Source organism: Gekko japonicus, unplaced genomic scaffold, assembly GCF_001447785.1.
Source record: "Gekko japonicus isolate JY-2015 unplaced genomic scaffold, Gekko_japonicus_V1.1 scaffold544, whole genome shotgun sequence".
Taxonomy (NCBI): Eukaryota; Metazoa; Chordata; class Lepidosauria; order Squamata; family Gekkonidae; genus Gekko; species Gekko japonicus.
In genome coordinates, this window is record NW_015167550.1 from 350,273 (window position 1) to 368,722 (window position 18,450).

Genomic DNA, 18,450 nt, shown 5'->3' on the forward strand with positions numbered 1-18,450 from the left:
TCAGCAGGATAAAGTCTACCTTCTGAAGCGGCCAATCTCTCCAGGAGACCTCTCCTGGAGACCTCCCACTGTTACAATTGACCTCCAGACGACCAAGATCAGATCCCCATGGAGAAAATGGCTGCATTGGAGGGTGGACTGTTGTCAGAACCCACAGCCAACAACGAAGTACACGCATTCAGGAACGGCTATACTTTTATTGCAGAGCTATAGATGCAGTAACATAGGCACTGTTAAGAATGGCGTCGGCCCCGTGGGCATAATAGGATATAGGGAATTCGTATGCAACCCCCCCCCAGCACTGGCCAATTAGGCATCCTCCCGCATGCGGGTTAAGGCTTAGAGACCGTTAGGTAGCTGAAGCTGAAAACGAACTCTCTCCCACGGCACCTAGGGCAATCCCAGACACCACAACACCCTCCTGCACATCTGTATAGATAAGCGTTTCGGCGCACAGCAGAGACAGCACAGAAAGGAATGCAGTAGCAATTAACCTGAAAGGAAAGCAATAGCAATTAACCAGACACAGACCCACCTCCCCAACCTGACAACTGTATGTTGTTATATCCTGCTGAGATCCCTCCCCTCCCCAAGGTTCACTTTCCCCAGGCTCCACCCCCCCAAATCTCCAGGTATTTCCCAACCCAGAGCTGGCAACCCTTGAGGGCCCTCTGGCCAGTGCTCTTTACTTCCTCCTTTTGCCCGCAGGTGGGTGATAGCTATGGAAGCCCCCTCCACCGCCTGAGATCCCCGCTTCACGGCTCTCTCCAGGTCTCCTCCCCGCTCTCCGGTTCCTCGCTGTTCACTCGTGGCACTGAGTTCTCCTTTGACACCTCGACGGTCCGGAGGACGACCGATCAGGAGGAACACCTGTCGTCACCCCTCATCCGTTACCGGCCTCTGACCAACACCTCCTCCCAGGAAGCCTTAGGGGGCACCCCCACCAGCTCCTCCCCCAAGTCCTGTCCCAGTTCCGACAGCTCGCCCATCTACGCACGCAGGGAGAGGCACAGTGAAGGTAACCACCTCCTCGGGACGTTTGGGAACAAGGGAGGCCTCAGACAAGCCAAGCATCTATGCGTGGCGTAGACGGTTGTGAGAGACCGGTAGACTCTCTGCAGATTGGACCGGGGGCTAAGGCTGCTGGGATTTCCATGTTTTTGTCCGTTCTGTTCCAAACCGATGCAGCAGTTCCCATGCTTGGCACAGTGGGAGATCAACTTCTTGGCACACAGAAGGCCCCAAGTTCGTTCCCAAGCATCTTCAGGGTGTTAAAAAAAAAGAAAGATGTGGGTAGGAGACAGTGGATGAAGACCTCTACCCAAGCCTTGGAAAACCACTGCCAGACAGAATAGACAGTGCTAACCTTGATAAAGGTCCCTACATAGTTATTCATGGAGCACATGTGGGTCTCCCCATTGCTTTATATGCTCATTACAAAAAGTTAAATGGGTGCTTCAGAACAGGGCTATTTTTGGGCAGGAACGGAGTTCCGGCTAGCTCCAGAGTTGGCCACGCCCAGCAGGAACTCACTAGCATAATAGGCCACACCCAACAGCAGAAACTCATTAGGATTGGCTACGTTAAGGGTGTGTGGCCTAATATGCAAAGGAGTTCCTGCTACAAAAAAAGCCCTGGGTTTTGATAACAAACAGGGTAAACAGAATAAGAAGGGAAAGGTGGGTGTGGCTGGATGACTACACTTCTCGTAACATGGGGGTGTGGCCTAATATGCTAATGAGTTTCTGCTGTTGGGTGTGGTCTATTATGCTAATGAGTTCCTGCTGGGCTTTTTCTACAAAAAGAGCCCTGCTTCAGAAGTAGGGTTCCCAAATGTGCCCGGGGGGCGGGGAACCCCCCGCTTCGGAGCCCCCGAGTTCCGCCCCGGAGGAATCCGGGCCCGGGGGAAACCCCGCCCCCGAAGCTGCGTCAGCGGAGGTGACGCAGTCACGTTGCTGACGTTGGGGGCGTGGCTGAGCTCGTCGGGGGGGGGGAACCATATGGACACCGACGAGGCTCCCCCACTCCGAGGGGTAAGTGGATTGGGGGCAGGGTGTGTGGCCTTATTACACACTTCCGGTGATGTCAGGGGGTGTGGCCTTATGACACACTTCCGATAATGTCAGGGTGTGTGGCATATGCTAATGAGTTATGCTAATGAGTTCCCCTAGCTCTTTTTCTACGAAACGACCCCTGCTTTATATGCACATTAAAAAAGTTAAATGGGTGCTTCAGAAGGGATTTTTAAAAACGGCCCTCAATTTGGCCTTGGCTCAATTGCACATTCTCAGCCTAACCTCTCTCACACAGGGATGTTGTGAGGATAAAAGGGAGGAGAGGAAAACGATGTAAGTCGGCTTGGGTCCTCACTGGGGAGAGAGGTGGTGTGTGTGAAGTAAATATATAAATAAGAATAAATGATTCTGCTCTCTTGAAGACTTATTTACACTTTTGTCAGTTTGGTGTAGTGGGTAAGAGCCAGTTTGATGTCGTGGTTAAGAGTGGTGGACTCTAATCCGGAGAACTGGGTTTGATTCCCCACGCCTCCACATGCAGCTGCTGGGTGACCTTGGGTCAGTCCCAGTTCTCTCAGTGCTCTCTCACGCTTACCTTCCTCACAGGGTGTCTCTTGTGGTGAGAGGAAGGGAAGGAGATTGTAAGCTACTCTGAGACTCCGAGTGAAGGACGGTGTATAAATCCAACTCTTCTTCTTTTCAAGGCTTAATTTCATTCAGGATTTAGTGCCAGTGCCTGTTTTCACTGTCAGATCATCTCTGTGGAATATGAGTAGAGGCAGATGGGGCCCCTGAGGATGTGCAGAGTACCTTTCCTTTTACAGAGCCAGTCCCCATTTTTGTGGGAAAAGTTTAAACACCAGCCAGCCTAGTTTTGAAACAATTTTTGGTATGAATCCTTACTTTTTGTTTGTCCCCCCCTTCCCAGATGACAGTCGGGATACGAGCCCTCCAGAGCCTGCCAGCCCCACTATTGGACTTGACAAGAAAACCAGGAGGAAATTTCTCGATTTAGGGTGAGCCCCTGAAACACAGAGCTGGTGGGGACCTCAGGGGCCATCTACTCCAACCCCTTGCACAGCACAGGACATTTACAACTATCCTCCCCCCACTCCCCCCCAGTGACCCCCTGCTCTATGCCCAGAGGAAGGCAAAAGGGCTCCAGAATCCCTGGGCTAATCTGGCCTGGAAGAAAATCCCTTCCTGACCCCAAAGTGATGATCAGCATGACCCCGGGCATATAAGAAAGGGCCACAAGAGCTGAGCACTGGCTCATCCCTTCCTGCCCTTCCCCCGTGATCTGCCTCAATTCACAGAATCCGCATTGCTGCCCGATGGCCATCTAGCCTCCGCTTAAAAACCTCCAAAGAAGGAGAGCCCACGACCTCCCGAGGAGGCCCGTCCCACTGAAGTTGGACATTTTAGCAGAAGAGGGTTGAGTATAGCAGGGAGAAAGCTGGATTAATTCTTCTCATTCCCCCAGAGCCCCACCCACAGACATCTTGGGCCGTAACGGCAGGTTATGTTTTCCCCAGCTCCTTCCCAGATCCACATGATCCAGATGTGCTTGCAAGCAGTGTTCCCTCTAAGCTGAGTGAGTGTGAGCTAGCTCACAGTTTTTTAGCCTCCGGCTCACACATTTTTGTCTTCGCTCAGGACGGATGGCTCCAGAGCAAACTAATTGATGCAGTAGCCAAATTGCTCACTCACAACTTTAATGCCAGTTGCTCACAAAGTAGAATTTTTGCTCACAAGACTCCACAGCTTAGAGGGAACATTGCTTGCAAGTTCTGTATTAGGAGCTGAATCCCTGGGTGTGCAGGGCCCAATCCAGATTGAGACCAGAGCTTGCAAGGAAAAAGGTCTTTGGCCTTCCTCCCCTGCTGAAATGTTCCCAAGGGTGCTGCCATTTGCCCCACTGGGAGTCCTTTGTGTACTGATGGGGGTGCATGAAGGATTCAACAATGGGGCAAGCAGTGTTTCCCTCCCAGGCCATTTCAGGCCAAATGGGGGGGGGGGATAATTACTCTCTGCATTCCTCATGCCTGCAGTCCCAATCCAAATCTGGCCTTGTGCACCTGGGAATTCAGTTCCCAGTGTGGAATGTAAAAGTGACAGTCCTCGTAGCAAATCTGGATCCACCCCAAGGACTGTATGTTGTGTCGTTTCCTACCGTGTGCTTTCTCACCCTCAGAGTCACTCTCCGAAGAGCATCTTCCGGGAAAAGCAGGAAAGAGAAAGGGGGCAATCGGCTGTCTATGGGCAATAGGTAAGCAATGAAAATGTCTTTCAGAACTCTCCCCATCAGAAGTGGCGGCTGAGACATGACACAAAACCATGCTTTATTTTCAAGCATTGTTAGTGTGTGCAACCAGGATTCGGTGTGCAGATGAACACTCGTATCCTAGTCTGACTCAACAAATCCTGGTTTCGTTGCCTTTGCTCTCTAGCTGCGGAATGAGCCAGGACTAAACGAGGATTAACCCAGCATTTCTGTACTCTTTCCACCCGTACTTTTGATACACGTGATTGCCCTTTTATATGAAAAGGACAATGTGCAATAGGAAACACAGATTTTTGAGGGTACATATTCATCTGTCCCTGACCTGGATGGCCCAAGCTAGCTTGGGCCATCCAGGTCAGGGACAGATGAATATGTACCCTCAAAAATCTGTGTTTCCTATTGCACATTGTCCTTGGCCAGGGCTCTTTTTGTAGCAGGTACTCATTTGCATATTAAGTGACACACCCCTAATGTAGCCAATCCTCCAAGAGCTTACAGTAGCTCCTGTAAGAAGAGCTCTGTCAGCTCTTTGAGGATTGGCTACATTAGGGGGTGTGGCCTAATATGCAAAGGAGTTCCTGCTACAAAAAGAATCATATCTCGGAAGCTAAGCAGGGTCAGCCCTGGTCAGTATTTGGATGGGAGACCGTCAAAGAAATCCAGGGTCGCTATGCAGAGGCAGGCAATGGCCAACCACCTCTGAATGTCTCTGCCTTGAAACCCCTACAGGATAGCCGTAAGGCAGCTGTGGCTTGAGGGCACTTTCCCACCACCATATTCATATGTACCAAATCTGGAAAATACCAGGGGTTGCCCTATTGTAATGGACTAGTTCTGTTCGGTCCTCCAAGTCCCACCACTGAAGACAAGAGCTGAGGTGGACCAGGTGAAGTAGAACTGTAAGAAGGGATGTGCATTCAGATTTTCCCCGTCCAGATACATATCCAAGATAGACTTTATCAGTACTTTTCAGGTACATTCGAATAACTGGGTCCTGAAAGACTCTGGAAGTATTTAAAAATATTCGGGACTGGCATTTTAAGGCACCTGTGCCTGTTTTTCTTCAATTTTTCAGGTTTGGTTGGGCTTGCAGCAGTGCCCATTGCTTAAGTAGGTTTGGCTTGGGTTCTCTGGTTTGACATTGGTTCTGTTTGCATTTGGAGGCTTTTGGCCAGTGCTTCCTCTTGTGTGTTCTTTGCCTTGGAGAAAACGTGGACGTTTCCCCCCCATAGGAAACAGTGGAGACAAGTAGGAGGCACCTTGTTCAGGGGCCTGTAGAACTGGACCCCTCAATTCAATTAGATTGAAGCTTGTAATACTGGTGTCATTTACTTGAAAAACAGCCATTCTGGCCTCCAGAAAGACCCTCCCCTATGAAATAATGAACCTGAATTTTTTCCAGGACATTTTTTTTTTAAATACTGAAATAGTATTAGGGAACACAAAGAATCCAGAATGCCGGTACTTATGCCCTTCCTAAAATCACAACATGAAAAATACTGAGTTTTTTCCCAGGTGCACATCCCCAATAATCTAATGTGATACCCATATCAGCCAGCACCATTTCATATATCCAGATCTGCCTGGCATTTCATACAGAGTGTAGAAAGGGCCCTTACATTTTTTATTTCTTTCTCTCCACTTGCTTTTGTCTTGTTTTGCTTTAACATTCAGCCTGATGAAAACTTCTAGAGAATACAAAGGCTTACACCGTGCTATTTGGATTGATTTTAATAAAGGACATTACATGCCTCTTGTTTCTGAACCTTAATAATGTTGATCGTGTGGGGTTGCTTCTAAAACAGATGGCATTAGAAGTGCAGGCGGCTGAAATTGATTTCCCAATAGTATTGTAATACACACCTTGTGGCTATTTTACATATGACATGTTATTTCTGAGGTCAAAAGGATAGAATCAAACATGGTATGTTTGTATATAAATATTGAAAATCGCCCTATTTTAATAAATTTCTCCCTATCTTTTTACCCCAGTGAAACATAGATTAGTGGAAAATGGGATTCTCCCCCCCCACCCCGACCTTGGATATCAAGCTTTAATCTATTTAAATGGTAGATTAATGAATCAAAGCCTTTATTGCAGATTAAAATCTCCCCCACCTCAAATTAACTGATGAGATAGGAGCAGGCAGGCCTCTCCCTAAAGGCCTCAAGCAGAGACATACTGGCTGCCTTTCCCCTCTGCCAGATCTGGTGAAAGGAAAGCTTGAAATGGGACTCTGCCCACCACATCAAATTTGAATCTACAGGCCACAGGCAGATTTTTTTAAAAATGCAATCCTGTGCAAAATAACACCAGTCTAAATTCATGAAAGTCAATGAGCTCAGACTGCAAAAACTCTGTATAGGATTGCACTGAAAAATATAGGCCTCTTCAGATGTCCATAGAGTTACCAGCTGGTCTGCAGGAAAATGTCCTGCCCCTTTAACGGAGACTTAGGTCCTGTTCATACGAGCCGTTTGGGCCGGGAGAAGGACGGATCAGGGCCGGAGCAAACAGGCGCGATCCCACAGCAACATCTGGGGGACGTCGTGCTTCCGTCTCCGATCCGTCCCATCCCGCCCATACAGCGCAGCAAAAAAGAACCACCTCCCTAGGTGGTTCTTTCGGATGGGCCGCGGCAAGTGCGGCCGTGGGATCGCCGGCACGTCCTTGCGCCGGCGCATTCCCAGCTCCTGGCCGAACTGCGCATGTGTGAGCATGCGCAGTTCGCCAGGCTCCCCTTCACACCGTCGCATTCTCCCCGGGGGAGCGATGCGCTGCGGCTGAGGGGATCCGTGGGATCCCTCCGCGGCGTGTCAAGTTTGGTGTGGCTCTGCTTAGCCGCATTCCAGCCGTCCCGTGTGGCAGGGACCTTAAATGTGCAAAGATGGCTGAAGCTTTTCAGGGTATGGAGGTAATAACATTATCTGGTATCCAGGTGGGCAGTTACCAGCCCCCAGTGCAGATTTCCCATCCTCAAGGAACCGGGGAGTGGGAGAAAAGAGATCTCCACATAGTGCTGCTCTAGAAATTTCCCCTAGTCTCTATGGTAAAGACCATACAGACTATATTCAAATTTTGTAGCTGTCTACTCAATGTCTGAGAGAGATTCCGGAAGGAAGCTTGAAAGTTTGGAATAATTTATTATGGCACGTGGGGACAGTACGGGATCAGATCCCAATTAACCTGGAAAGTAAATTGTTGATTTCCCTCTTGCTCTAATCTGAGCCTGTCCAGGACTTGTCTCTGTAGGCAGCTTGTTGGAGAGAGTGATGATATACAAGCATACCTCCTTCCTTATCAGTTCACTAATCTCATTTTCTTGCTGTTTTCTGTCCCTCTTTTGCAGGGAGCTGGTGGAGGGCACCAGCCGTTCCTCAGTGTCACCTTTCATGCCTTTCTCCTGGTTCACGGATAGCGGGAAAGGCTCCGCTTCCTCGGGCAGCACCGCCTCCCCCTCTTCCTCTCCCAAGAACGAGGCCTTCAGCCGCAAGAAATCTGCCTCACAGGTGGCTAGGGAAAGGGCTGGTGTTGATGGGGTTGAGCAGGGCTCTTTTTGTAGAAAAAGCCCAGCAGGAACTCATTAGCATAATAGGCCACACCCAACAACAGGAACTCATTAGCCTATTGGGCCACACCCCTGACAGCACAGCTCATTAGCACATTAGGCCGCACCCCCATGTTATCAGAAGTGTGGTTATCCAGCCACACCCACCTTTTGCTTCTTATTCTGTTTACCTTGTTTGTTGTCAAAACCCAGAGCCTTTTTTTGTAGGAGGAACTCCTTTGCATGTTAGGCCACACACCCCTAATGTAGCCAATCCTAATGAGTTTCTGCTGTTGGGTGTGGCCTATTATGCTAATAAGTTCCTGCTGGGCATGGCCAATTTGGGAGCCAGCCGGAACTCCGTTCTTGCACGTTCCTGCCCAAAAATAGCCCTGGGGTTGAGAAAATGCGATTTCTCTAGTCGACAATGCCCACTCCAAGCGGCTTTAAAGCCTGGTCAGGGGGGAAAGACAGGCACAATATGGTACCTCCCCCCCCCATACAAAGCAGCTGGAGGAGGAGGCTTTTTATGGGGGAAATGGGGTGGGGGAAGGAGTTCAACAACTCTTCCCTAGTGCTGAAGTGTGATTCTATACCCACCTTGAGTCCTTTATTGGAGAAAGGTGGTTTGAACTGTCCTGAATAAATTCCTCAGGCTCTGAAATCTGATCTTCTGACTGTGCCATGATTCTAACCATTTTGTGGTTTCCTAAGCCTTATGAATTGTTAGCTGAAGGCAGATGACCCCTAAGGCTAACTTTCAGCACAACCCTAAACAGTCACCCTTTCCTGAGTCCCTTGGAATCATTGGGTTTCAAAGGGTGTAATTGCTTAAGACTGCATGGTGGAGCTAACCCAAGCCAGATAATACAAGTATAAGGCAAGGATAAACAAGGGGCTGTGACTCAGTGGAAGAGCCTCTGCTTTTCACGTAGAAGGTCCTAAATCCAATCCCAGGCATCTCGAGTTGAAAGGACCAGGTGGTAGGTGATACAAAAGGCCCCGGGGAACCACTTACCAGTCTGAATAGATAATGCTGACCTTGATTGACTGATGGACTGATTCGGTATAAGGCAGCCTCATGTGCGTTCACCCTCTTCACCACTTTTGTTGATTCAGCGAAGTGCCTGCAAGGGGAGTCACGTCAACCATGTTAACTTGAAGTGGCTGGAGAGCTCAGCTCTAAGGTCTCGCAAGTGAGTCTTGCAAGGCAAGGCATTTAGTATTAACCCCCCGAGCAAAGGTTTCTTACCTATGGCTTAACTTTGTGCCCTTGGGAACCTGTTCACAGCATCCCAGTACACATGGCTGCCTGTGTGTGTTCACTGAACGCGTGGGAAGCCAGAGTGGGCACGAATGCCCTGGCCAGGGTTGGCAACACTGGGTTTGGGGAATTCTTGGAGACTTGGTGAGAGCCAGTTTGGTGCAGTGGTTAGGAACAGCGGACTCTAATCTGGGAGAACCGGGTCTGATTCCCCACTCCTTCACATGCAGCTGCTGGTGTGACCTTGGGTCAGTTACAAGTTCTTTCAGAGCTGTTCTCTCAGAGCTCTCTCAGCCCCACCGACCTCACAGGGTGTCTGTTGTGGGGAGGGGAAGGGAAAGGAGATTGTAAGCCGCTCTGAGACTCCTTCGGGTAGTGAAGGGTGGGGTATAAATCCAGTATCCTTCTCCTTCACCTCCTTTAAAGTAGAGCCTGAAGAAGGCATGGTTCGGGAGGGGAGGAACCTCCGGAGGGTATAGCAGCAGAGAATCCATACCTCCAAGCAGCCATTTCCTCTAGGGGAACTGGTCTCTGTCGTCTGGAGAGCAGTTGATCTCCAAGCCCCACCTGGAAGTTAGCAACCCCAGAGCAACCACGTGGAGGAACTGGTCACACGTGTGACCACTTCCTCCATGTGGCCGCACCCCACAGACTACCAGGCGGTCACACAGAGGTGGGGGGGGGCTGAGGCCGGTACACTAGCAACCGGTCTCCCTCTCTGAGCTCCGCTGGACTCTTACAAAGCACGGAATGCAGACTTCTTTACTGCTTATTAAGGGTGCCAGTGAAACGCTCCAAAATAAAGAAGACGCTGTGAGACCATAAAGAAATGACTAACAGTGTTCAGTTAGAATATAGCATCCTTGCAATGCATTCAGTTATGCGTTACATTTGCAATAGAGCATGACATGTTATTACTACTATGCAGGGCCGGCTCACTCACTAGGCAAACTAGGCAATCGCCTAGAGTGGGCCGGCCCTTAGGGGCGCCAAGCTGCACCCGGCCCTGTACTCTGGGAGTTTCTTGATTATTTGTGGTTTTCATTCTTCCTAAAATGCATTTATTTTTGAAAATTGGTGGGTGCATTGGGGGGGGGGGTGCCAGAAGGGATCCTCGCCTAGGGTGCAAAATAAGCTGGGGCCAGCCCTGCTACTATGGAATAGTGCCTTGGAATAAGGGGTGGGGGTGTGGCCATCAGGGTACACTCCTATGGCCAGAAGTTCTAAAGGCCCATCCCAAAGAGTTATGAACACGTGGGATTCTCTGCCACAGGAAATGGTGGTGGCTACAAGCATAGACGGCTTCAAGAGGGGATTGGATAGACATATGGAGCAGAGGTCCATCAGTGGCTATTAGCCACAAGGTATAGATAGGAACTCTCTGTTTGGGGCAGGGATGCTCTGTATTCTTGGTGCTTGGGAGGCAACAGAGGGAGGGCTTATGGAGTTCTGGCCCCGCTGCTGGGCTTCCTGATGGCACCTGGGTTTTGATGACTGTGTGACACAGAGGATGCGTTCAGACGGGGCATTTGCAACGGAATAGGTGCCGGTTGCAATCGGTGACCTTACCGGCATTCACACGTAGAACATCTGCCTCCTGTCCCTAACCGTTGCAAAGCCCTTTAAACTGTTGTATTCTGCCACTAGGTCCCCAAGTGGTGGTATCCTGAGTGCAACGGTTGTAATCGGTTTACCCCTGTCTGATTGCTCTCCACTGGTGTCTAGCCACTTCCGTTCGGAAGCCCGAGGCTTCCGATTTTCGCCCGCCATTTTTTTTTAGGTTGCCGATATGCGCTTGGGCAAAGCTTCGCCCCACCGTTTGTTTTTTTAAAAAAAAGAAAAGGCCCTTAGTTTAACTTTCCGGAGGAGTCCGGGACTTCAGGGAGGCCAGTTTGGGCTTTAAACTTTAAAGGTAAGTCCTTACCTTTAAACTTTAAATGTAATATGGGGTGTTTTGAGCATGTGCAAAGATCGCCATTCTGTGGATGGCTGTCTATGCGCATGCTCAAATTGAGTTTTAAAAAAAATGCCGACGCCCGCAGCATGTGAACGGGCATACAGCGATGGGCTCCGCTGTGAGGGAGGTAAGTGTGATCGCGTTTCAGCCGGCATAAACTGCACCGGTTCCAACCGGTACAGTTTATGCCGGCTGAAACGCCCCGTCTGAACGCACCCAGAGTGTTGGACTGGATGGGCCATTGGCCCGATCCACCATGACTTCTCTTACATTCTCAAGAGCAGAGGTCCATGAGTGGCTGTTAGCCACAAGGTACAGAGGGAACACTCCGTCTGGGGCAGTGATGTTCTGTATTCCTGGTGCTTGGGGGGCAACAGTGGGAGGGCTTCTGGAGTTCTGGCCCCACCGGTGGACCTCCTGAAGGCTCCTTGGGTTTTGGCCACTGTGCGATACAGAGTGTTGGGACTGGATGGGCCACTGGCCTGATCCAACATGGCTTCCTTTATGTTCTTCAGGCAAATGATTCCCAGGCAGAGACAAGCCCCAGCACCTATTCAGTATCTTCTTTAAATAAAGCCTTCCTAGCTATTGAAACTTCTCATCTCCTGCTTCTTTGATAGGAATCCACCCTGAGCGATGACTCCACTCCTCCTAGCAGCAGTCCCAAGACCTTGAGCACGGCGCCCCCCGAGGCCAAATGTTCCTACCCCTATCACACGTTGTCACAGTCATCTGATGAGGTGAGTCACCTGGCAAGCAGAGACCTGGTTCAGGCGGGTGATTTGGCAGGAGCCGTGGCCTAGATATGAAGGGATCTGTCCTTGGCCCTTCCTGAGGACAGGAGAGCTGTTTTGGATGTCACAGTGGGTACACACTGCTGTCAAGGTCTCCTCTGCCTGCCCTGCAGCATCCTGTGCCTTCTTTCAACGTGATCGATTTTAAAATATTTATATGCCACCTTCTCACAAGAATAGGGTACCCAAGGTGGCAAACATGAAAACATTTGTACATTAAAAGAACATTTTAAATAATGCGGAGTGTGATCAGATGAAATTATAGAACCTCTTTATCAGCTGATCCGGGTGCCACAAGGGAACGGGGAAGGCTTCTGAAAAGCTTGTCTGTTTTTATGTTGGCATCGCTGGTTTTGTAAAAGGTAAAGGTTTCCCTTGCTCAAAAGCTTGTCGAATCCGACTCTAGGGGGTGGTGCTCGTCTCCGTTTCCAAGCCGAAGAGCCAGCACTGTCCAAAGACTTCTCCATGATCATGTGGCCGATGTGACTAAACGCCGAGGCGCACGGAACGCTGTTACCTTCCCACCAAAGTGGTACCTATTTATCTGCTTGCAATTTCTTGCTTTTGAACTGCTAGGTTGGCAGGAGCTGGAACTAGAGACGGGAGCTCACTCTGTCACGCGGCACTAGGGTCTCGAACTGCCGAACTACAGTCTGCAGCTTCAGCGTCTTAACCTCTGAGCCACCGCTGATTGTGAATGCCCAGTAAATGCCTATTTGATTCTAGAGTTCTTGTTTTTCTCTCTACTGAAGTCACAGTTTGACTAAGATGCCTAAAACCTTTGGGCTGGCCCTATCTTGGTACCTACACTTGTTCCCTTGCAAGGAGGGATGTCTGTATGCGTGTGCCTTCAGATCCGTCACTGTGAATAGTGTCTCCACTCCCCCCCCCCCCCCCTTTCCCCCCCCCCCCCCTCCCTACTGTGGTGTGACTCTCCACACCTCCGGCACCGAGCACACTTCATTTGGGTGGTTCACTGGGATGACTTGCGCTATTGTGATTCTATGCTGCTGAAGGGGAAGTGGGATTTGGCACTGTTACTAGAAAATGTCAGCAAGCATTGATAGAGACTCATCTGGGCAGTTCTGTGGCACTGTGCAAGCATGTAGCTACTGATTGGTCGGTAGCACTTGGTGTAATGGCATCACTTCCTGGTACAGAGCCAGTTTGGTGTAGTGGCTAAGAGCGACAGACTCTAGTCTGGAGAACCGGGTTTGATTCCCCACTTGAAGCTAGCTGGGTGACCTTGGGCAAGTCACAGCACTCTCAGCTAAATATAAGAACAGCTCGCCATCTAGTGGTGCCAAAAAGAGCTACAGTTCTGGCAGCCAAACAATCCCTTCCGGGATCTCCTGGCTATTCCACACACAATGTCATCAATGCTCCTTCTAAGCTGTGGAGTCCTATGAGCAAAAATTCTACTTTGTGAGCTACGGGCATTAAAGTTGTGAGCCGGCAATTTGGCTACTGCATAAATTAGTTTGCTCTGGAGCCCCTCTTCCTGAGCTAAGACAAAAATCTGTGAGCCGGAGGCTAAAAAACTGTGAGCTATCTCACACTAACTCAGCTTAGAGGGAACACTGAATGTCATATGATATGGGGGGGGGGGACTTTCTGGCATCAGGGGTCCTCACCGGCTACAAAATGATGTCACCAAAACACTGATATCTGTCACCCTGTACACCCAGGAATTGACATCATTGTGCTACCACTGCTCTAGTTTTTGGGCAATACTCTATGGCTTGAGCCCAGTTTTACCATAGAGTTTTGTCCAAAAGCTAGAGTGGCGGCGTGCAACGACATCACTTCCAGGTGATGTCATTGTGCCGCGTTTTGGGCCATTTGCGGGTGGGGTTTCCCCCTGCCAACCATCTGGCCGGTAGTCGGGAGGAGCCCGCAAAAGCGGGGGAACCGCCACCTGGCCCAGGTGGCTGGCAACCCTAGCCTAGCAGCGACAGGGAAGCACCCACTAGCGATGGTGGATCCCTCGTACGCCGCAGGGGAGCAGCAGCCTGGCACCTGCAGCAGCTCTGGAGCCTCTTTTGCTATCTCCAGTCACATTCCAGTAAAGGCTTTCTTCTCCCTCCAGCAACGCTCAGTCCTGTCGGCTAGATTCTTCCGGACCAAAGACTGCAGGAGTTGTGCCTCCCTGACACCCGAGTTCCCACCCCCATGTTCATCCCAAGTGCTTTTGTTGTGCCAGCACATCTGTCGCAACATCGCATGGAGATTTTTGATTGCTTTTTGTCTTGCACTGCAGCCTGAGGCTCTTTTGACTCTTGTTTCCCCGCCTTTAGTTCTTGGACGAACCTCTGAGTGCCGCTTCGATGTGGAGCAGTCAGCAAGTGGGCCAGTGGCTGGAGAGCTTAAGCCTGGAGCAGTACATGGCGGAGTTCGCCGCCCAAGATGTGGACGGTCAGCAATTGCTACACCTTGACGGAGCCAAGCTGAAGGTGACTGAGGACAGGGAGTGGCGTTTCCATCCTGTCTGCCTGCCTGTTTTGGAAACTGCAAATTATAGGACAGCCTGACCTTACTGCTTCCGTACAATGCAAAGCTTTGGGAATCCTTAATGTTGGTTGGAGGGGGGTGGTGGAGAAAAGGGTACAGGTAGGGTTGCCAGGTCCAGGTTGGGAAATACCAGGAGATTTGGGGGGCAGCCTGAGGAGGGTGGGGTTTGGGGAGGGGAGGGACTTCAGTGGAGTATAATACCACAACGCCCACCTTCCAAGGAGCTGCGGTGGCTCAAGTGGTTAGGACGCTGAACTGCAGGCTGTGGAAGGTCGGTAGTTCAGCAGTTCGAGACCCGAGTGTGCCGCATGACGGAGTGAGCTCCCGTCTCTGGCCCCAGCTCCTGCCAACCTAGCAGTTCAAAAGCAAGAAATTGCAAGTAGATAAATAGGGACCACTTCGGTGGGAAGGTAACAGCGTTCTGTGCGCCTTGGTGTTTAGTCATGCCGGCCACATGACCATGGAAATGTCTTCGGACAGCGCTGGCTCTTCGGCTTGGAAACGGAGATGAGCACCGCAACCCTAGAGTCGGATTCGACTGGCTTTCGAGCAAGGGAACCTTTATGTTCACAGCCTTCCAAAGCAGCCATTTTCTCCAGGGGAACTGATCTCTGTCACCAGGAGATCAATTGTAATCCCAGGAAACCTCCAACTACTACCTGGAGTTTGGAAATCCTAACTACAAAGATTGTCCTTCTTTCAGCCGCAAGTCTGAGGGTGACAATGAGAAAAAGCAGCGTTCACAGGAAACAAAAAATTAGTTCTAGGTAGACACTAGTGGAAATCTGGGAACAGTGGATGCCAAAGCGTTGCAGGGGCCTGAAAGCAAAGTTTGAAGGATCCCCATTTTGAAGCCTCCCTGCACTGCTGACAGTGCCGGAATTTTATGTAGCCCTTTTATGAAATGGCTGCACTTAAAACCATGTTAAGCCTAAACTGGAAAGGCAGAGAAAGGAAGAAGCATACTTTGGCATACTCAAAAGGCAGGGCTATTTTTGGGCAGGAACGCACAGGAACGGAGTTCCGGCTGGCTCCTGAGTTGGCCACGCCCAGCAGGAACTCATTCGCATAATAGGCCACACCCAACAGCAGAAACCCATTAGGATTGGCTACATTAGGGGTGTGTGGCCTAACATGCAAAGGAGTTCCTGCTCCAAAAAAACCCTCTGGGTTTTGACAACAAAGTAAACAGAATAAGAAGCAAAAGGTGGGTGTGGCTGGATGAGCACACTTCTGGTAACACGGGGATGTGGCCTAATATGCTAATGTGCTGTGCTGTCAAGGGTGTGGCCTATTATGCTAATGAGTTCCTGCTGGGCTTTTTTTTAACAAAAAAAGCCCTGTCAAAAGGCATAGTTGGGGCATCCCCCCAGGGCTCCCCAGCCGGGGGGTGAAGGCTCCCGAAAGTATGATCATCCCGATTCTAATGCCACATTCCTCTCACCCCCCACAGGCTCTTGGAGTCAGCAATTCTCACGACCGGTCTCTTCTAAAACGGAAACTGAAAGAGCTGACTGCGGCGGTTGAGAAAGAGAGGAAAGCTCAGGAAAAAGTGGAGAAGCAGAAGGAAAAACAAAAGAAGAAGGAGCAGGAACAGAAGAAGAGTTAGGCCAGCAGGAACGGGAATGACTGTTTCCCAGCGCACGCGGCTTACACCCTTCCTCCCCTCACCGCCGGAGCATCGTGGGGAGGGCCGGACCATCTGCAACCAGGGAAGAGGGAATGACAAAAGCAGGCGGGGCCCTGCTGAAGGTTACAGGTCTGGGTGGGATATACAGGGAGGCTGAACTTGCTCTGGGACCAGGCACGGTGGCAAGATGGCGGCAGCACCACTGACGATCCCCCCGCCCAAGGAAGGAGAGGGGGGGATGTATCTGCAAACAGCACCCCCTGCAGTGCCTGGGCTGTACTGCACTTTCAGTGAGCCAGCAAGCCACCCTGCCTGCTGCGCTGTGGGGAGGGCGGTAGGAGGGTGGCACTGACCCTGTGACTACCTTCAGATAACACCTCCTGACTTTCCTGTCGATGCAGCCCCTGTACATGATGCTGTTCATTCCCAGAGGCCTCGATGTGCTCACGCTCGGTGCCAATCAGGTGTCCCGCCACACCGTCCCATTCCTATGAACCACTGGGGTACCACGGCTGTCTCACGGGCACACGCCACAGATGCACACACGCACACAGGCACGCATAACACGCCCCACCTCCTGAAAGAGTGCATGGTGGTGCCCTGTACTTCTCCATCTCCTCTCCCTCAACGGATTCTGCCTCACGTCAGATCGGGTATACCCCCCCCCTCTGCATCTCCCTATTAGAGTCTTCATCGGGGGAGGGGGAGAGACCAATATGCCCACAGCCCAAACGGGAGGAAATGTGGAGTGTATGAAAGCCCCAGGAGCTCTGGTGCTACGCAGTGAGGCACCAGAGTGGAAGAAAAAGCAGCTTGACATGGTTTCCAAGGTGCATATTTTGCATCGTGTCCGGTGTAGCGGGCTTTGACAGAATTCAAGGAGGAGGGTTTGCAATGTACTTTCTAATTGCCTCGTTCTGATGGATTAAAAAGGACGCCAAAAATACCGTTTTTTTTGTCAGGACTGTCTGTTATAAGATTGGGGGCTGAGGCAGCACACTAAAAGGCTATGGCTTCTGGGGGGGGGCTGGAATGAGAGGGAAATAAAAAGGAAACGTGTCATGAAACATTTTACCTCAGGAATCTGGAAAGGAATTATATACAAAAATAAGAGCTTCGTATATAATACAAAACCTCTTTCTATACGTAAGATCGATCGATCTAATATAAAATCTAAGGTAATGCTGGACGTCCGCCTCTTTATCATGCTTAATATCTTTTGTAGGCCTGCCCTCAGGAAGAGAGAGAGAGAGAGAGAGAGAGAGGTGCTTCCATCTAGTTGCCTATAATTTTATATAATTTTAAATTGATTCTGTTTCTGAAAAATCATATCCTCTAACATAGTTTGGCATAGTGGTTAAGTGTGCGGACTCTAATCTGGGAGAACCGGGTTTGATTCCCCACTCCTCCACTTGCACTGGCTGGATGACCTTGGGCAAGCCATAGTTCTGATAAGAGCTGTCCTTGAAAGGGCAGTTTCTGTCAGAGCTCTCTCAGCCCCACCTACCTCACAGGGTGTCTATTGTGGGGAGGGGAAGGGAAAGGAGATTGCAAGCTGCTCTGGGACTCAGAGTGAAGGGCGGGGTATAAATCCAATCTCTTCTTCTTTGTCTAACTATTTAATGCCTAAGTCAACAAGACTTGTATGTCACTCTCTTCCATTCTATCTCACTACAACCTTGCGAGGTTGAGAGTATGTGACTGGTTCAGGGTCAAGTCGCAAGCTTCCACAGCGGAGTGAGGATCGAACCTGGTTCTTCCAGATCCGAGTCTGACGCACCACACTACACCACTGGGCACATGTCGATCTGATAACAACCAGCCCAGTCTTTAGCTGCTGCTTTCCAGTCCCCATGCGACTCTGCTGAAGAAAGCGTTCATGCCTTGGTTCCTAGAAAATCAGTCTTAATGTATGTTAATTTTGGGTGACTGATTCTGGTTCAATGATACTTTGCTTGTTTTATCTCGATCATATACATAAACTTACCTTTCAGCTCCTACTGGTACCCAAGATGTCTTCTAATAGAAGACTGAAATTAAAAAAAAATCTACAACCATCATCAGCACTGCAGATTGTAGATCTGAAACGGGTAGGGTCCCTTCAATGCAGTCCCTAAAGTCAACTCCAGAGGGCAGAGTCCACACAGGGATGGAGTCCCACCCGCTGCGGCTGTCAGCTTTGGAATGTTGGGGGGGGGGGGATTGTACTGAGCATCAGACAATTCCTCGGCTTCACCTTAGCGGAACTGAGAGGGGGGCCTGAGAACATGCGTCACGTGCGCCTGTGAAGCACGAGGGAAGGTGGGCATCTCTGAAAACGTGTCCGCCTTCACTGGTGCTGTCATTGGAAAAGCCCTTCCAATCAGCCTCAGGATGCCCAATATAGTTCAAACGTATTAGACAGAGCAAATAAGAAGCTGTAAGTTCTTGGACAGGAGGAGAGACCC

The 18,450-nt window shown here is 50.3% G+C and overlaps 1 protein-coding gene across 1 annotated transcript in view; it reads left to right on the forward strand.

Annotated features, from left to right (window-relative positions):
• SAMD14 (sterile alpha motif domain containing 14) overlaps nucleotides 1-15,982 on the forward strand; it is a 32,227-nt gene extending 16,245 nt beyond the window's left edge. Inside the window, exons 4-10 of the mRNA XM_015413675.1 lie at nucleotides 709-1,018; nucleotides 2,944-3,031; nucleotides 4,210-4,284; nucleotides 7,650-7,809; nucleotides 11,689-11,808; nucleotides 14,160-14,315; nucleotides 15,827-15,982. Of these exons, the coding sequence (XP_015269161.1) occupies nucleotides 709-1,018; nucleotides 2,944-3,031; nucleotides 4,210-4,284; nucleotides 7,650-7,809; nucleotides 11,689-11,808; nucleotides 14,160-14,315; nucleotides 15,827-15,982 (1,065 nt within the window). The remainder of the gene's footprint in view (nucleotides 1-708; nucleotides 1,019-2,943; nucleotides 3,032-4,209; nucleotides 4,285-7,649; nucleotides 7,810-11,688; nucleotides 11,809-14,159; nucleotides 14,316-15,826) is intronic.
• The last annotated feature ends 2,468 nt before the right edge of the window (nucleotides 15,983-18,450 follow it).